This window comes from Lissotriton helveticus, chromosome 7, assembly GCF_964261635.1.
Source record: "Lissotriton helveticus chromosome 7, aLisHel1.1, whole genome shotgun sequence".
Classification (NCBI taxonomy): domain Eukaryota; kingdom Metazoa; phylum Chordata; class Amphibia; order Caudata; family Salamandridae; genus Lissotriton; species Lissotriton helveticus.
The window spans coordinates 594,141,217-594,160,774 of NC_136068.1; the positions used below are offsets into that span (position 1 = coordinate 594,141,217).

At 52.2% G+C, this 19,558-nt stretch overlaps 1 protein-coding gene across 4 annotated transcripts in view; it reads right to left on the reverse strand.

Annotated features, from left to right (window-relative positions):
• The window catches only part of DBN1 (drebrin 1), a 258,527-nt gene extending 251,419 nt beyond the window's left edge, over positions 1-7,108 (reverse strand). For all 4 annotated transcript variants that reach the window (XM_078652761.1, XM_078652760.1, XM_078652759.1 and 1 more), the window contains exon 1: positions 6,881-7,108. In XM_078652761.1, coding sequence (XP_078508887.1) covers positions 6,881-6,966 — 86 coding nt within the window. In that variant the 5' untranslated portion in view covers positions 6,967-7,108. The remainder of the gene's footprint in view (positions 1-6,880) is intronic.
• Positions 7,109-19,558: the final 12,450 nt, after the last annotated feature.

Sequence of the window (19,558 nt, forward strand, 5' to 3'; positions counted from 1 at the left end):
CTTCTGACCTCCATGCGTTTCTCTCTCTGCCCTGGTTTCCTTCTCTCTCTCGCTCGCTCCCCTTCTAATCCTTGTGTGTGTCTCTCTCTGCTCTTGTATCCATCTCCCCCTCTCTCTCGCCCCCCCTTCTGACCTCCAGGGGTGTCTCGCTCCCTCTGCCCTTGTTTTCTTCTCCCCCTCTCTATCTTGTTCGATAGGCCAGCAGATTATTTGTGTAACTGCACTGAGTAGAAGTAATTGTTGTAACCCATGACTGGTACTCCTGAGTTCATAATGTATAATCTGTGAGTTTATAAAATAACAATGTTTGAAGTGTGTAAATGCCCGCTAAGAATCTGAGAATCTGAGTCGTGTACTAGCTAAAGCTAAATTGCAAATCTGAGTACAACAGATTACCTTAAAACGGGGCTCAACATTTCTTCCTCTGCCTTTCATTTAACCAGCCTTCTCTATACGAGATGTTATAGTTCTCAGTAGATTCTATAGTGTTAAAAGCACATGCGGTAGTTGTAATCAGAAGTAAGGTAATGACAGCACCAACTAATTGGAATCGCGCAAACTACTATAGTGAGGGAAATTAGTCAAATACACAATAAGGGCGGAGAAGTAAATCAACTGACCAAAGACACCTGTGAGGCAGGCCCCCTAAGCACATACAAGTGTGAGAGATTAAGCTATTGGCATTGTAAATGACAATGCCATTTAGTTATCTGTTTTCAAAGCCAACACATAAATAAAAAGTTTGTCATTTACAATGCCAATAGCTCTAACTTTTGCAAAGGCGAGACCGTTGCATTGTAAATGCTTGTTGAAGAATCTTTCCAGCATCCGCTTTTCAATATCAGAATATAAACCTTACTTTCAGGAAATTCAAGCGCTTTCACCCGAAACCCTCTCTCAAATAGGACTCACCTCTCACTTCGCAGCGCAGTAACTCTTTCGTTTGGTGTACTGTTTCGGCATTTCTCGCTCTACCGGAAGCAGAACACAGAGATATCATTATTGTAAAATTATGATTTATGAAGCACTTGTACTGTTTCCGTTTAGTCCACCACTACAACAAGAAACTATCCCCCAGATTCATCAAAGTCCTGTTTTGCGAGTCCTTAATAGCGATTGTTAAGTAATCGCTATTAAAGACTCGCAAAACGGGATGCATGTAGAAATCGCAATATTTTTGCGATTTCTACTGCTTCCTTATTTGCGATTCGCTAATTGCGAATCGCAAATAAGGAATGGCTTTCCCATTCATAGGAATGAATGGCGAGTCATTCCTTATTTGCGATTTACAATTAGGGAATCGCAAATAAGGAAGAGATTTCAAGGGTGCCAGGGTGTCCAAAGGACACCCTGTAGCACCCCTGAAATGGTAATGTACACTGGTGTTGCGCGCACACATGTCCAAAGGACATGTGTGTGTGTGTAACATACAACTTAGAAAAATGCACTAAAGTGCATTTTTCTAAGTTTTTGCCATTTACCACGTAGTTTGACTTCGCGGTAAATAGCGGCCCCAGATTGCGAATTCGCAATTTTAAAATGGTTCATGAATTGCATTTAAGGAATCTCAAATTGAGATTCCTTAAATGCAATTATTCGCAATTTAGCGATTTTTAAAATTGCGATTTTTGCATTTGGGATGATGAATCCCAAATGCAAAAATAGCGCTTGCAAAGGCCAGATTCTCAGAATCTGGCCCTTTGCAAGACGATTTTGGCTTGATGAATCTGGCTGTATGCATCCTCCGAGCGCCCTGAAGCAGCTGTACCTCTATGCGAGGCACTACATGAACACGAGGCGGTAGCCTGGGAGAGACAGCAGACAGAAGGGAAAGGCAGAGACGTCAACTAAGCCTCTGCGAAAAGAGACCACCTTCTCCTGCGGGGGCTGGGGACAGTTAATGTGTGCTCATCTGGGGTTCCTCAGAGACCCAGGCCACTTTTAGGGTTTTAAAACGACTATTTTAGTCTCATAGCGCTTCACAACAAAACACTGCATGTTGTTCTGCGAAGGAGTGGGATATATATATACCACCGCCACAACTTGGACAATAATACCCTTTTCGTGTCCTCAAGTTTAACTCTACTTGCGACGTCACAACTTTTTCAATAGGATCACAGAGTTGGGACGTCAGTTAACGGCAAATGTAGGCGATGAAGACAGCAGCCTTTGAAGGTCTGCCTTCCCCTTTAATACAAAACACCATAATCTATAAATTAAGACCATGACAAATCCGCTTTCCAATTGACATTGTTCCCGGCTTCAAGCCACTGATTGTTTTAAGGGGATGATACACGTTGTCATCTTGTTATTATGCAAATTACAGTATCCTCATCAGCTAGATTTAAAGGCTATTATAAGAACTGCCATAAATTCACCAAAATACTTAGAATAAATTAAGCCACGTCATGCAACCTTTGAGTGGCAATGGAGTTTCATATCTTCTTCTATGCTTAGCTCCAAGGCGCATGGCAGAATACATTAATCTTAATATAACGCTTCATACCACACTCCTTCCGTTTCTAAATACAGTAAACAATAGATGTGACTATCGCCCACTTTAATGATACTTAATTTACCGACCTCAGAAGGGTGAAAGTCAGAGCCAGCCTTGCCAAGATTCGAACTCAATGACTTGGAGATCACTGCATGTTTCATCAGTAAATATTAAACTCAGCTATCCTGACGGCCTTTACATAGGGGCATAAAACCCAGCAACAGGAACAGTTTGGAAACAGACAGTGTTGCAACTGCCCAGTATACTTCCAGTTACTTCTACAGGCTTTAGACTACGGGTAGACGAGCAATGTCAGGGGTACCAAAACCCAAACATCGGATTTATTGATTTTTGTATAGCGCAAATGTAGCCCAGGGTCCTTACAGCGCTTTGTAGGAGCACCAGATTATATTACTCTCTGTTTTAAAGTGCAGGGAGACTAAGTAATCTGCCCAGAATCACAGGTTCTCGAGCGAAAGCCCGGAATGGAACCTCGTTGTCCAAGTCCAAAGTCAGCAGCTCTGGCCATTAGGCCAAATTCTACTTCAGAACTAGCTTTGTGATTTACAATGTGTGGGTGTATGCAGATAGATTCCTTCCTGCCCTCTCTACCGAACTCCTGCAATGCGCTAACGAGACACCAGAATAACAGTACCCTAAATTCACAGAAAATGACTGAATGTTCAGCGAAGGAATCCCAGAAGACAGGGAAAGCTACGTATCCCTTTAATCATTAACGGCTCAGCTCGATTTCTATTCGTGGAGCTGCTCTTCACACGTTTACCTCCTGATGCAGGCGTGGCGACATCACAACTCAACTGCAGTAATGTAACACAATAGTGCAGAGATTGTGTTTTGTCGTGACAGGAGTGCCACAACCAGAAAGCGGTAATGAAATTAAATGCAGTTTCTAATACAGCTACCACAGACTTCCATGCACTATAATCCTTAAAATGTTTAGTGGGTAAGTGGCTTTAATCTGTATATTCCGAGCCAGCAAGCTAGTACTCAAAGATAAAAGACTGACCAAGCCATACACTGTAAAACTCAGAACAGAATAAACAAAAATATCAGCAGCATGAAAACACACTCACTGATCTAGCCCAGTGCCTCCTAAGTAGCCCTATTTACTAAGTGGCCGCAGCGATCCCTTCCCCTGCACAGTACCAAATCATCAACAGAACGCCGCAGACAGACCACCAGACAAACGGCGTGCACCCTGAATATTGAACCCACAATATTGGAAAAGCAGACTATTGAGGACAATTTAAAAATAAAATCGTCAGGTCAGTCTTGATTTTCTGTACCTAACTTCCACAATACGCCTGCGCTGTACATACATATATCTTCAAGGAGAATGGATGTGAAGTTAAGAATAGATGTGAAGTTAGGAATAGATGTGAAGTTAGGAATAATACATCTATACTTCCCTAGATGGACAATCAGGCCCTCCCAAACAGCTATTACGCATCCTGACACTATTTGGTCTCCCACCACCTTTCTTCCTCAGGACAACACCCCCACTGTAGTATATTACTTAAAGGAAAGCTGTATTTCATCATATTAGAATATTATTTACAGTCTAGAATTGTAGAATGAATTGTGTAATGACATTCCTTTCTATGGGAGTTTTTCAAGTGGATTTATTCAAGAATGCTTCACCCTCCCCCAATTCTGTGTGGATTGGTTTCGTCACTAACATCTTTGCTGCGGGCTGCTGTTCACTCTACTTCCAACAAGGCCGTCCAGATGCAGACTAACCCAGATGTGGCCTACAGACCTGGCCACGACACTGAAGTGACAGGGCCTTGTCAGAGGTGCGTCACGTATATGTACGGGGTCTCCTCCCCCGCCAGTCACGCCTCACGGGCTGCTCAGGGGCGCATTCTCCTGAGGTGAGCGCGAGGCGCGCGGCGCTCCGGCTCGCGCTGGACGCAGCTGACGGGCGCGCCCCATTGTCCTGCGCCTCACGTCACCCGAGGGGGTGTAACTGGAGCCGGTCTGAAGGCGGGGGGCGCGCGGGCTGAAGGCAGGCATATGGATCCGATCTGTAGGGGTGGGAGCGGGGTCAAGAGAAGGGGCGCCTGGCGGACAGAAGAGATGGTTCAAGAGAGTGGCGTCGCTGAAGGAGAGATGAGGCAGGGTGTGTAAGGGTGACAGACAGAGTGCCAGCTGGGAGAGGAGGGGCTGCAACAGCCCCTAAACCCAAGCGTGAACCTTAGCATTAAAGTGGCCAGATAATAGTGTGAAGCATTCGGTCAGTCCTCGGATTTTAGTGGAAGTCACGTTGCATTCTGGCACTTATAGTTTTACTTATAAAATTACACACGTGGGCCCCGGAAATCACTGCATACAAAGTGTTTGTGGTTTAAAAGACACACCTGGCTACAAGTGTCACCTATGACATGATGTCACTTGTCACCTACCCCCGCAGTCTTACACATCACCCAGGTGTTCTTATACCCATATACTGCGTGCAATGAGGTCATAACCCCTCAGGGTGTCTGCACCCTCACACTGCACCCAGACCCTGCACTTTCACACCACCCCAGGACCTGCACGATTAAACTGCACTGAGATAATCCGCCTCATACCGGCATCAAACACTAAACAGAGTTTAACAGACCCTGTACACTCACAATGCATCGGAGCTCTGCACCCCTTATATCGCAGCTTAGCTATCCAACCTCCTACACGTGCCAGTCCCCAACCCCACGATGCTGGTCACCTAAATCCACGCTGTCAGGAGGACACTGTGCGTTCAGCTCTGCAGTGATCCATTGGAAATCATTGCTAACGGGAGGGGCAGCCAAATTGGTGCGGTGTAAGTATCTCGTGACCAACTCCCAGATCACACGTACTTGTACAGTGAAGGCCTGGGGCTAGCGAATTGGTCTACTCACCTGACGGCACAGAGCTAAGTGACAACCCTTCCAAGGCTCTGGACACCACCGCCCTCACACCTAGCACTGTCAGCCCCCTCACAGATGCCCAGTGCTCTTGCACCTGCCAGAACACCCCAAGGCCATGCAACTCCTTCATTAAGGCCTACACTACTGCTGAGCCAGAACCCCAACACCACAGCTACGTTCAGCTACCCACTACCAGCAAATACAGGCCCTGAATGAACCTGCATCTTCTTACCGCACTCTCACGCAGCATCCCAGACAACCCCCCCCATACACTGAGCCCAGGCATCACAACATTTACCTTCCACCAGGCCCTGAACCACCACTTAGGCCCCGCGCTTTCAAAAACACCACCACACTGCACTCTGTTATCATTCTGTCACAGGTCGACATGGTACACACAGGTCGACGGGGCACACAAAGGAGCTGTGCCCACACCCTGGAAATATACCGACTGCACAAACCCCATGCCCTGGACCGCCCCTTCCCCATTACGAGTAAATGTCATGTCACTGCTGAATCTCTTCCCCTAACAACCCCTCAGTCTCCTCCCATATGACCCTGCAATGCCAGCCCTTTACCCCATCAATGTTCTCTCTGCTCTCCAACCTAACCCCTCCCTCTGGCTCCTTTCTGTCAATGCACCATCTCCAGGCTAATGGCTGCTGCCTGTTCCAGCTGCAGCCACTGCGGGTGCATAAACGGAGAAAGGACGCACGTGTATCCCCCACCCCGCCCCCTTCTATACCAGACCCCAAAATGTATATGCAACCCCACCCAGGATCTCCGTCTACGCACCAGTGTGCAACTATGCATGCTCCCCCTCCCGATGATACCACGCCACCCACCCCCGCCTGCCACCCCCTGTGTACCACCCACCGAAATCCCACTCCGTATCACGCCTACTCCAGGGATCTCCCCAAATACGTACCACCCCCGTTAATTCCCCTTAATAATGACATAACCAAGTGGTCTGAATTCCCCCAGCAAATCAACAACACCAGCACAATAGAAGCAGAAAGAAGATACGGCGCAATCTGCAGAGAAATCTGAGCAGGTCTCCCCTCTAAGACAAAGACGTGCTGGGAAAGGAGGGGGGGGGGGGGCGTGGAGTGACGGAGGAGAGAAAGGGCACTGGGCCAGGGCAGGACCATGGGGTGGGTGGTGGGGAGAGTGGTACCGGTAACAGAAAGGGGGTGTCACATACTGGCACAAACGAAAATGGGGGACTCCAGATAGAGGCAGCAGGGTGAACAGCTACCAGAAAGGGGGCGGTCTCTGGGTGAAGATGCGAAGCGCAGGCACGGGGCCGACATGAGGGGGTGGGCACAGACAGAACAGTGATGCCGGACACATATTAGGGATGGCGGGCACAGACCAGAGCGACGAGGGGAAACATGAACAAATCAGTGATGGAGCACAGATTGGGGGTGGGTATCGAGATGAGGCGCTCACTAGAGTCGAGGGCTCTTACCAGTCTGTGGGGGTCTTCTCCTGAATCACGTCTTGGTAGGCTGCCAGCAGGGCCAGCCTGTGGGTGCTGAAATTGACAGTGGCCATTCCGGGGGTCCTGTCCGGGGGAGGGGGCTCCTGTCCGCCTGCAGGGGGGAGCTCCCTGGTGAGGATGGGTGTGAGCTGAGCCCGGCTGGTGCAGGAGGAGAGAGGTGCAGGGAGTGAATGAGAGAGAGGAGGCTGGGGGTGGGGCTGCAGTGGGGGGAGCCTCTGACAGGGAGGGGGTGGGGAAGCAGAGGCCAGCCTACTGGGTCCTAGTACCACACACACGCAGCATCTTCCGCGCGTTTAGCACAGAAACAACCCATTGAATATTTATCATGCATCTGCAAGGAATGCAGCGCACACGTACCTCATTTGATTTACTGTGATTGATTGCACCCCATATAACCAGTCAATCACCGCACATATTTGACCCGAAAGCATCGCGCAGCGCCTCTTAAAGGCACACAAGACACATGCACCACCCACCTGTCACATCACACGCCCATCACATCACCCTGCTCTCCTGCTCGCCCAGCACAATGATCCGCTCGCTTCACCCTTCACCTCTCTCCTCCATGAATGTAGCGCCCACAGCTATGATTTCCGAGCACCCTGGAGAATCCTAGGAGACACCTGTCCTGCCCTGTATTTAGAACTCTTGTGTTTAGGATTAAACGACCTTCTGCCTCCAGTACACAGCAGTAGCATCTGCATACAACAGGGGCAGCACAAGCAAAGGTTAGGCAGGTTTTTCATCCCTGCCTTCTCTCGTTGTCACTGTTTTTCTGTCTTTCCCTCCCTCCCTTTGTCGTGAGGCCTTCTTGGGCTCACTTTGGTTCTCCGTTTTAGTTTTATATTTTAGACGTTGAGAAGACATTGTATTGTATTGTACTGTAATTGCATTTATATAGCCCTTAGTACCCTTGTCGAGGCATTGAAGAACTTTTTGGGCGAGTAGCACACTACTCTGGAACTCATAAAGGATTAGTGTTGAATTAGTATATTGAAATATGAAAGTAATTTGAGTGATGTTAGTCAGTTATTTGGATTGAGAATGGTAGGAGAGGGATAGAAGAGGGAAAAAGGTTTGCATTTATATAGCGCTTGTTATCCCTGATGGGGTGTTGAAGCACTTTTTTTGTTTTAGCAATGCTACTTTTACATGTTTTGCTTGCACAATATTATTCTGAGAAGACGCTGTGCGTGGTGCTTGTTTTTAGAAAGTGTTCCTTGCTATGTAATCAGAACATTTCTTCCAAGGCTGCGAGCACAGAACAAGATATCCTAGTGCTTGCATTGCCTGTTTGTAGACAGCTTCTAACTTCTAGACATATCATTGTGTCAGAGCTGGATCTCTAACACAGTGGTTTTTATTATCAGAACAGTGCGCTGTCCTTTTATGGGTCAGAGGAGCAATCCAGGCATGACTGTCCTGGAACAAATCCTGTGTTCAACATGCAGGTTTGCTGACCGATTCCCATCCTGCAGAGGAGGATTTCCAACCCCACTTCAGGCCGATTCACTGACCCAGTTATCCATGTATGGGGACTCAGGCTAACCTAAGAAATGTGACAGAGCGTACACTCACTATGCTCTCAGAGTTAGGGGCAGTGATAGGTAGAAATATAAAGAAATCAGACTGCCACGGTTGGGACTGTTTATTTTTTTCACCATATTCCTCCTGCTGGTTACATTGTTTTGTTTCATCTGCCTAATAATCTCAACTCATTCTTTCTATGCAAGACTACGATTGTTCCAATAAATGTATTGAAAACTTTATTTGTATCTTTCTTGTGTTTACCACAGGCATGCATAAGGAAACAACGAAAGAGGTACCATCTGTTTCCACAATTCCTTTGGGAATCAGAGTGCCATGTTGAAGGCAATCAAAATCACCTGCTACCCGAGGAAGGTTAGGGGTTTGGGTAAGGCACTGTGAGTTAGCTAGGAATTGAACCGACAGTCTCTGATAGGGTAGACAGTATCAGTCCCTACATTCTGAAGTTATGTCGTCCTATATGCATACCTTCCTTTTTTAGTGGAAACCGTTCACCATTCCTTTCCTCCTTTTGTGTTTTTCTCTCTCTTGCTGTGGATTAAAGTTTGTTAAGGGAAAATAGGTGCCGGTGGGTCCCACCTGCAACAACGGCTCAAATTAAGCATTGACTGATCTTTAAAAGGGTAATCCGGTATTTGAAAACTCAAAAGCAGCTTTTACAGATTTCATCATAAAGCGCTTTAGAATACATTTTTGCAAAGTTATTTCAAGACAACAATCTGTTTTGGAAAATCTCAGAAAATTCTTTCTGTGAAATGACAAGAGTTCTTTAAATATTATTAAATACATCTTCAGAAAGACACTTCTGACTGTTGATTAACGGTGGGGAAGCCACCAAATAAACAGGGAAGCTGAGCCAAAGCCGAGCCAATGATCGGCTCTGGCTCTAAGAGTCTAAACACAAGCTGATCCTTGGAAATGTTTGGCATACAAATCATGCAACAAACATCATGTAATTCGACTTGCAGACAAAATCATCAAGGTGGGCACCTCAACTGAGGAAGAGAAATCAAAATTAGTAAGAAGAATTACGTGGCAGTCTGATCACAGACCTATGGTCAGCACATGGTTAGAGGCACTGGAGCTTACTGTAAGACCAATGCAACCAGAATGTGCCCTACAGGAATGGGGAAGCTACATGGAGGAACTAAGAAAGTACTTACTGGAACAGGAGGGCACCCCCAAATTCCAACTGGTGGGACAGGAATTAGTGAGGCCCGGTCATTTCTGTAAGGTAATCATCCTTTCCAAAAAATCCCTTCATAAAGCTCGGCGTGTGCATCGACTTAATCCATCAAAATCTTCAGCTGCAGCAGTAAAACTGTCCAGAAAGTTACATAAAAGAAAAGTTTGGGAACATCTGAATGAAATACAGGAAAAAGAATGGGCCCCAGTCTTTCAACTATTAAAGGACTCTAACCAGGCTCGCTTCTGGTCCCATATCAACAAATTAAAAAATAGCAATGCGGCCAGGGAGAATGGAGTCTCCAAAGGAACATGGGTATGGCACATTGTCGAGCTGTACGTGGACCAGGCTGGTAACATACGAGGAGCTGGTCAGCTTGTAGCTAAAATGTCATCTATCAAGACAAACCCAAGGCCAATTCTAAGATCACAACATCAAACTAACTTGTTCCATGGGCAGGAACATTTAGATGAGGAGAGTCAGATGATGTTGTGTAGTTTAACAAACAATCGGAAAGTGCCAAAACTATTAAAACAGCAGTTGTATGTCAGCACAACGCTGGCTATTACCACGTGTGCCATTACAATGCTGTTTTTACAACGCAAGTCGTTACAACGACTTGCGCTGTAAGCGCTGGATAGTGGAATAGTTTAATTTTCTATTCCAACTCCAGCCCACGTTACAGTAGGGAAGGTGTTGGAATAGAAAATTGTTGGACCCGGTCTCGTGGCGTGGTCCTACCCCTCCCGCTTGGCGGGCCCCGGACGACATCGGCCCTCCATCCAGCCCGGGTCGGCCTCGGGCACACCTCTGCACGCCCTCCAAACCACCAGATCCGCCACCCGGTGGCCCACAACCACTGACACGGCACCCTCGGGCCGCCCCAGCAATACCGGTCCGGTGCCCACCCCGGACCCTCATTCCAGGCCCGACGCCATCTTGGGCCCATCACGTCACAGACTCGCAGTCCCAGACCAGCCGCGGCCACGGCCCCAGCGACCCCGCCATCGAGGCACCAAGAACCCTCCGGGTGGTAGAGTGGCCACTCCACCATAGACAAGGAGAGGGGAGTTTCGATGGCTCTCCAACCGTCCCCGGATGCCTGGTTTCGATCGCCCTCCGGCCTCCCTGGGCTCTGGCTCCACCCCCCTGCTGGGTGTCTGGACACCATCATCCCGGCCCCTCTGACCCCCAGACGAGAGGGTCCGGACATCAAAGGACTCCAGACCTATATCTGGGCCAGCCCCGGAGTAGGACGGCAGTTGTATCCCGGAGTCGAGAAGCCCTGCTGATGCTGTCGCGGCTGACCCTGAGACGAACTCCCTTTGCTGTTCTACCTGGAACCTGCTGGCGCTGCCGTGGTCCATCTTCGCTGTAACCACTTTGGAGCCTGCTGGCGCTGCCGCGGTCCATCTTTGCTGTAACCATCTTGGAGCCTGCTGGCGCTGCCGCGGTCCACACTCGCTGAACCATCTTGGAACCTGCTGGCGCTGCCGCGGTCCACACTCGCTGAACCATCTTGGAACCTGCTGGCGCTGCCGCGGTCCACACTCGCTGAACCGTCTTGGAACCTGCTGGCGCTGCCGCGGTCCACACTCGCTGAACCATCTTGGAACCTGCTGGCGCTGCCGCGGTCCACACTCGCTGAACCATCTTGGAGCCTGCTGGCGCTGCCGCGGCCCAACCTCCCGGAACTCCCCAGCTCGAGGATTGAGAGCTGTGCGTAGAGTCTCCTTGCAACCGACCATCTATAAGACTGTCCCGCTACCTTGCCCCTTTGTCACGAGACTTTCCAGATCTCGGGATCTGCTGTATATATTGAAACAATACTTATTGCCAGATAAAGATTGAAAACTCTATCTACGTGTGGTGTATATTTGTAGGGGTGTGGTTACTCTGCTGTACGATTCTAGGAGAGGGCCCTCCCGTCAGAGGCCTCTCGACCTCGCTCGGTCCCTTCTCTGAAGGAGGGGTAGACCTAGGGGTGGTCAGTCAGACACCTTCTGCCTCCCCCGGGTTCGCCTTTCTAACATTGGTGGCAGGTGCTGCGATCCGAGCCAACGCAAAATCGTACAGAGAGTGATCTACCCGCTACGACGGAAAAACACACAGAGACCATGACGACCCAAGGAACCAACCTACCTGCCGAATTCCAGAAAGAGAAGATAGAAGAATACAGCCACAAAGAACTAAAACAATTCTGTAAAGACATGGGTATCGCTACCACTGGCCTGAGCACAAAAGAGGACTTCAAATCGGCCCTACAAGCCTGGGTGGAAACCCGAGACAGACCACCCCAAGAGGAGAATAGCCCGAACGGGCAACAGGAAACCAGCACACCCCCGACGGGGGAAAGAACCGCAACAATAAACGCGGACCTCATCTATGAAGACGCTCGAGAACGAGAGCGCAACCGGCTACACAAATTGGAGCTTGCACGACTCCGGCTAGATGGAGAACTCCAGCTAGCGGAGAGAAAGATAGCCCTCGAGCAACTACGGCTGGAGGGGGATCTAGAAGAGAAACGGAGACAACGTGACCTCGAAGAAAAACGACTAGCATATGAACACGAACGAGGCCTGAGAGAACTAGAAATCAAGGCCAAGAGCAACAAAGATAGCGCGGCCGGGGCCAAGACCTCGGCCCCTCCCGTGGACACCAAGGTTCACCTACCGAAAGATGTAGTCAAAGAATAGTACAAGAACGATGATATCCAGCAATGGTTTAAAGCCTACGAGGTGGCCATGACCGCCCATCGAGTGCCCCATAAGGATTGGGGCGCTGGCCTGTGGGGAAAGTTCGTCAACGAAGGGAGGGACGCCCTGCTGGAACTCCCTGACACCGAAATGACCTCCTATGAACACAAAACGGCCCTACTCATGCGCTACGGACTCACCCCCGAAATGTACCGGCAGAGGTTCCGAGACTGTAAAAAAATCCCCGGTACCACTTGGGTGGAATATGTGAACTTTTTTAGCAGAGCCTTCGAGGGGTGGGTCAAAGGCAGTCAGGTCACTACCTACCAGCAGTTGGTCGACCTTATGTTATGGGAGCACCTCTCTAACAACTGCTTCATTGAACTACGACAGCACCTTCTCGACAGCAAGTTGACCGAGCCGCGAAAACTAGCGGTCGAAGCAGATCGGTGGGCAAGCAACCGCGTCCACCGGAACACCACGGGAGAATACGGACGTGGGTCCCCGGGGAACGACCGGCCGCGAGGCGGTGGGTCTGGCATCAGCCGAGGCCGAGACCTTCCGCCGGGGTCTTCGCCCGCCTCCTCTACACCAGCCTCCAGCCCGAGGGGGGCCCATCCAGCCCGACCGGGGCCACGCCCCAACGTTACGTGCCACAGATGCCAGCGGCTGGGTCACTATGCCAATGATCCTCTCTGCCCCATGAACCAGCAGCCCGGCACCACCGGGCCCCCCGGTCGACAAATCACTGCAGCTGCTCTGAGCGAAGAAAAGGAGGAAGAAGAAGAGGTCCCTACGGAACCAGAAGAATGGGAGTCCGCGGCCATGTGCCTCGCCTCCCTGGGCGACAAAGACATGATCCCCCGAGACCAGATTCCGATCAACACCCAGAAGTACCGCCAGTGGGTCACCATCAACGGACGCCGGGCCGAGGCTCTCCGTGACACGGGGGCCAGCATAACCACCGTCCGCTGCCATCTGGTGACCCCAGAACAAATCTTGCCCCACGTTCTGTGTCCTGTCCGGTCAGCGGACAATTCCGAGAGCCTGTGCCAGATGGCCCGCATCCACTTCGAGTGGGGAGGAGTGTCCGGCATGCTGAAAGTCACCGTCCGAGACGATGCCCCGGTGGACTGCCTCCTAGGGAACAACCTGGAAAGTTCCCCCTGGGCACAGATCGAGCGAAGAGAGCATCTGGGGATGCTAGGCCTTCCTGAATGGGTTTGCGTAACGACCCGATCCATGTCTACCCGGGACACCGTCCCAACCGAAGACAATCTGCCCGAAGAACCTGAATGGCCGGCCCCTCTGCCACCCGCCACTGCCACGGCCGAACCCGAACTGGGGCCGCAGGGCCCCAGCCATGAAGAACTTCCCGAGCTCGGGCCCCTTCCCGAACTAGCCCAGTGGCGCCAAGAAGGGGGGCCCACCCGCGAGCAGTTCCGTCGGAAACAAAAGACATGTCCTTCCCTTGAGGGACTCCGACAACAAGCCGCCACGCAAGCCACAGGAGACTCCTCGGGGTCCCACTGGATCTATTGGGACCAGGACCTCCTGTACAGTGAACAAAAGATCGCCGAGCTGGGGGCCGGCCGAGTGCTAGTCGTCCCCCTCCACTTCAGAGACTTTCTCTTAAACCTGGCACATGACGTGCCCCTCGCCGGGCACCTGGGGCAAGACAAAATCTACAGCCGCCTGGTGACCCACTTTTATTGGCCGAAGATGCGCCGCGATGTGTACAACCACTGCCAAACCTGTCCGACCTGCCAAGCCAGCGGAAAGAGTGGGGGGAAAATCAAGGCCCCACTCCAACCGTTTCCCGTGGTGACCACTCCCTTCGAGCGAGTAGGGATCGACATCGTGGGGCCCCTGGATCCTCCCACCTCTCAGGGGCACCGCTTCATCCTCGTCCTGGTGGACCATGCCACCCGCTACCCAGAAGCTATCCCCCTCCGGACTATCACAGCCCCCGTAGTGGGTCGGGCGCTAATGGGGATCTTCTCCAGAGTCGGCTTCCCCCGAGAGGTCGTCAGTGATCGGGGCACAAACTTTATATCGAAATATATGCGGTCCCTGTGGCAACAGTGCGGGGTTGCGTATAAGTTCACCACCCCGTATCACCCTCGAGGGAATGGACTAGTGGAGCGATTTAATAGGACCCTGAAAGGAATGATCAAGGGCCTAGAAGAGCCCCTCCGGCGCAAATGGGACGTTCTGCTGCCATGCCTCCTGTTCGCCTACCGGGAGGTACCCCAGAAGTCCCTGGGGTTCAGCCCCTTTGAACTATTATATGGACACCCGGTGCGAGGCCCCCTCAGCCTGGTCAAGGAAGGCTGGGAGCTGGCCGCATCCGATACTCCGCCCGATGTTTTCCGATACCTCTTGACTCTCCGCAACCAGACTCGGAAGTTCCGGGAACTGGCCGAAACCAACCTGAAGGCCAGTCAAGAGGAGATGAAGCGCTGGTATGATGAAAATGCCTCGTCCATTGAATTCGAGCCGGGCCAGCAGGTCTGGGTCATGTCCCCGGTCGACCCCGGCGCCCTCCAGGACAAATGGACGGGGCCCTTCAAAGTGGTGGAGCGCAAGAGCCCCGTCACCTACCTAGTGGACATGGAGTCCCCCCGGAACCCCCTCCGGGTCCTACACGCCAACCGGCTCAAGCCCCACTTTGTCCGCACCGAACTGAGCCTGTTGTTGGCTACCGATGACGGAGCAGAGGACGACTCCGAGCCTCTACCAGACCTCCTGGGCACCTCCGAGAAAGATGGCTCCGTCGAGGGAGTCTCCCTCTCTCCCGTGCTGACACCCAAACAGCGCCAGGACTGCCAGAAACTGCTGGGTCAATTTGCGAACTTATTTTCCCTCACCCCCGGAGTCACCCAGTGGTGTGTTCACGACATCGACACCGGGGACAGTCCGCCCGTGCGGCACCGAGCCTACCGAGTCCCTGACCGAGTCCGGGCCTGCATCCAAGCCGAAGTTTCCAAGATGCTAGCCCTAGGGGTAGTCGAGCCCTCAGACAGTCCATGGGCCAGTCCCGTCGTCCTGGTCCCAAAGGCCGCCGCCCCCGGGGTGCCCCCGGAGCTGCGGTTCTGTGTCGACTACCGGGGACTGAATGCCGTCACCAGGACCGACGCCCATCCCATTCCCCGAGCGGATGAACTGATCGATCGCCTGGGAGCCGCCAGGTACCTCAGCACCTTCGACCTCACGGCCGGATACTGGCAAATCGGCCTCACGCCAGGGGCACAAGAACGATCCGCTTTCTCGACCCCCGATGGCCACTTCCACTTCAACGTGATGCCCTTCGGCATGAAGAATGCTCCGGCCACCTTCCAGAGACTAGTGAATCGGGTGCTGGCAGGGCTGGAAGAGTTCAGTGCCGCCTATCTGGACGATATTGCGGTGTACAGCCTCTGTTGGGACGAGCACCTGACCCACCTCTGGAAGGTCCTGACGGCCCTCCAACGGGCCGGACTAACAATAAAAGCCAGCAAGTGCCAGATCGGTCAAGGGTCCGTGACCTATCTGGGACACCAAGTGGGGAGCGGCCAAGTGGCTCCCCTTCAACCCAAGATCGACGCCATCCAGGCCTGGGAGCCCCCCGTCACCCAGACCACCGTCCGAGCCTTCCTGGGGCTCACTGGATACTATCGGCGGTTCATAAAGGACTATGGGAGCATTGTGGGGCCCCTCACAGAACTAACCTCCAAGAGACTACCCCCGAAGGGGCACTGGACCCCCGAGTGCCAAGTAGCCTTTGAGACACTAAAGACTGCCATGTGCACCGCCCCGGTGCTCCAGGCCCCGACTACAGCCGAGAGTTCATCGTCCAAACTGACGCCTCGGAACACGGCATTGGGGCCGTACTGTCCCAAATGAACTCTTACGGAGTTGACCTTCCTGTGGCCTTCATCAGTCGGCACCTGCTGGCCCGAGAACAACGATGGAGCACCATCGAGAGGGAAGCATTCGCCGTCGTATGGGCCCTAAAGAAGCTCCGGCCCTACCTCTTCGGCACCCACTTCCGAGTACAGACCGACCACCGGCCCCTGCGGTGGTTGATGCAGATGCGGGGCGAGAACCCGAAGTTGCTACGTTGGTCCATCTCCCTCCAAGGGATGAACTTCACCGTGGAGCATCGCCCTGGCAACGACCACGCCAACGCTGACGGCCTCTACAGATTCTTCCGCCTTGGCGAGGAGAATCCCCAAGAAGATGGGTGACTCTCCCCTGCCTTCAGCTGGGGGGGACGTATGTTGGACCCGGCCTCGTGGCGTGGTCCTACCCCTCCCGCATGGCGGGCCCCGGACGACATCGGCCCTCCATCCAGCCCGGGTCGGCCTCGGGCACACCTCTGCACGCCCTCCAAACCACCAGATCCGCCACCCGGCGGCCCACAACCACTGACACGGCACCCTCGGGCCGCCCCAGCAATACCGGTCCGGTGCCCACCCCGGACCCTCATTCCAGGCCCGACGCCATCTTGGGCCCATCACGTCACAGACACGTGGTCCTGGACCAGCCGCGGCCACGGCCCCAGCGAGCCCGCCATCGAGGCACCAAGAACCCTCCGGGTGGTAGAGTGGCCACTCCACCAGAGACAAGGAGAGGGGAGTTTCGATGGCTCTCCAACCGTCCCCGGATGCCTGGTTTCGATCGCCCTCCGGCCTCCCTGGGCTCTGGCTCCACCCCCCTGCTGGGTGTCTGGACACCATCATCCCGGCCCCTCTGACCCCCAGGTGAGAGGGTCCGGACATCAAAGGACTCCAGACCTATATCTGGGCCAGCCCCGGAGTAGGACGGCAGTTGTATCCCGGAGTCGAGAAGCCCTGCTGATGCTGTCGCGGCTGACCCTGAGACGAACTCCCCTTGCTGTTCTACCTGGAACCTGCTGGCGCTGCCGCGGTCCATCTTCGCTGTAACCACTTTGGAGCCTGCTGGCGCTGCCGCGGTCCATCTTTGCTGTAACCATCTTGGAGCCTGCTGGCGCTGCCGCGGTCCACACTCGCTGAACCATCTTGGAACCTGCTGGCGCTGCCGCGGTCCACACTCGCTGAACCATCTTGGAACCTGCTGGCGCTGCCGCGGTCCACACTCGCTGAACCATCTTGGAACCTGCTGGCGCTGCCGCGGTCCGGAACCATCTTGGAACCTGCTGGCGCTGCCGCGGTCCACACTCGCTGAACCATCTTGGAACCTGCTGGCGCTGCAGCGGTCCACACTCGCTGAACCATCTTGGAACCTGCTGGCGCTGCCGCGGTCCACACTCGCTGAACCATCTTGGAGCCTGCTGCCGCGGCCCAACCTCCCGGAACTCCCCAGCTTGAGGATTGAGAGCTGTGCGTAGAGTCTCCTTGCAACCGACCATCTCTAAGACTGTCCTGCTACCTTGCCCCTTTGTCACGAGACTTTCCAGATCTCGGGATCTGCTGTATATATTGAAACGATACTTATTGCCAGATAAAGATTGAAAACTCTATTTACGTGTGGTGTATATATGTAGGGGTGTGGTTACTCTGCTGTACGATTCTAGGAGAGGGCCCTCCCGTCGGAGGCCTCTTGACCTCGCTCGGTCCCTTCTCTGAAGGAGGGGTAGACCTAGGGGTGGTCAGTCAGACACCTTCTGCCTCCCCCGGGTTCGCCTTTCTAACAAAAATTAAACTATTCCTTGTCCAACAGCGCCCTCCAGCGCAAGTCGTTGAAACGACTTGCGTTGTAAAAGCAGCGTTGTAATGGCAGCGCATGGTAATGCCCGCGTTGTAAAGGCTGGTTTCCGACCAGGTTACTGTCTGTCCTTTACAAGCATTCTTCTTAAAATGCCTCCATTCCTGAGGTCTGGAGAGGATCAATTTTATGTGCCATATTTAAGTGCGGAGATCGAATGCTAGCCACAAATTACCGATTGGTCGCCTTAGTTGGTATCGAGGCAAAAGTATACGCCCAAATTCTACTAGATCATTTAGAAGCATGGATAGCTAAGGAGGACATTCAGCCATTTTTTCAATCAGGATTTAGGGCCGGGGCATCTACGGTACACAATATTCAAGCTTAATCAGTCCTCAGTTATCATGCCCTTCAGAAGAACAGTCCACCTCTTTTGTGCTGATTTTTAGATTATTGTGCAGCTTTCGACAGGGTGGATAGGGCCACCCTTTGGAGGAAGCTTGATGCATGGGGCATTCCAACAAATCTTCTAAGGCCATCATCCCTTTACATACTGAGACATGGGTCTGGGTGAAAACTGGTTCATCCCTGCTTACACGAAAAGTCAACACAAATCGAGGGCTAAAAGAAGGCTACGTTTCGGCTCCTACGCTCTTCAACTTGTATACTGCTGACTTAGGGAAGGCATTGGGCACCTGTTGTTTTGTCCCCCCAAAGCTACGTTCTGTAAATGTATACTTGTAAAGCGCACTGTTACTCCATCTCGGAGTGTCCTGGCGCTGTATACCGCTGGGGAACCCGTCCTGGCTTTCCCTGTGAGATGGTCCCTCCTGGGCACCCCCAAGGTGAAGCCAGGCATCTCCGGCGCTGATAGGGCCGTTGTGGAGATTAAGCAAGCTATTTCCCAGAGTTGCAGAGTGGGACCCATGGTTAGCTTAGGCACCTAGGCGAGAATTATCAAGTCCGCGGACATTGACCCAAGACCCTGCCACGACGGGAATTGAACCCTGGTCCCGGGCCGATCTCTGCTTCAGGATCTGCTGCTTCTAACCAGTGAGCCACACTTCTCCATCTGTCACTCTGCAAATAATTCAATATGCTAATGGCATAGTGGTCATGGATCACACCAAATCGTGCTTGTACAGGGTTCTGGACGCCTTGAGCAGATTTAATATAGCCAATCATCTGCAGGTGTACCAAGCCAAAATTAAACATTTGATATTTGGCAGCTACCAGCATAAGAAGACAGCTACCTGGTGATTGGATGGCAAGACCATCTCTACTGCAAGGCATTACAAGTATCTGGGCGTGTGGTTTAGCGAAAGTGGCTCAGCGGTAGCCCAATCAAACGACCTTAAAAAGAAGGCCGCAGCTATGACCCACGGGATTGGGCAATTAAATCGCATATTAAGCAGTGCCTCTGTGGCCCCTATTTTAAAAGTAATGAAAGCAACATTAACCCAAGCCCTACAGTACGGTCACTTTGCTTATCCCGAAGTACTGGATGCTACCCAGGAGCTATGTCATAGTAAGGCTTATAACAAA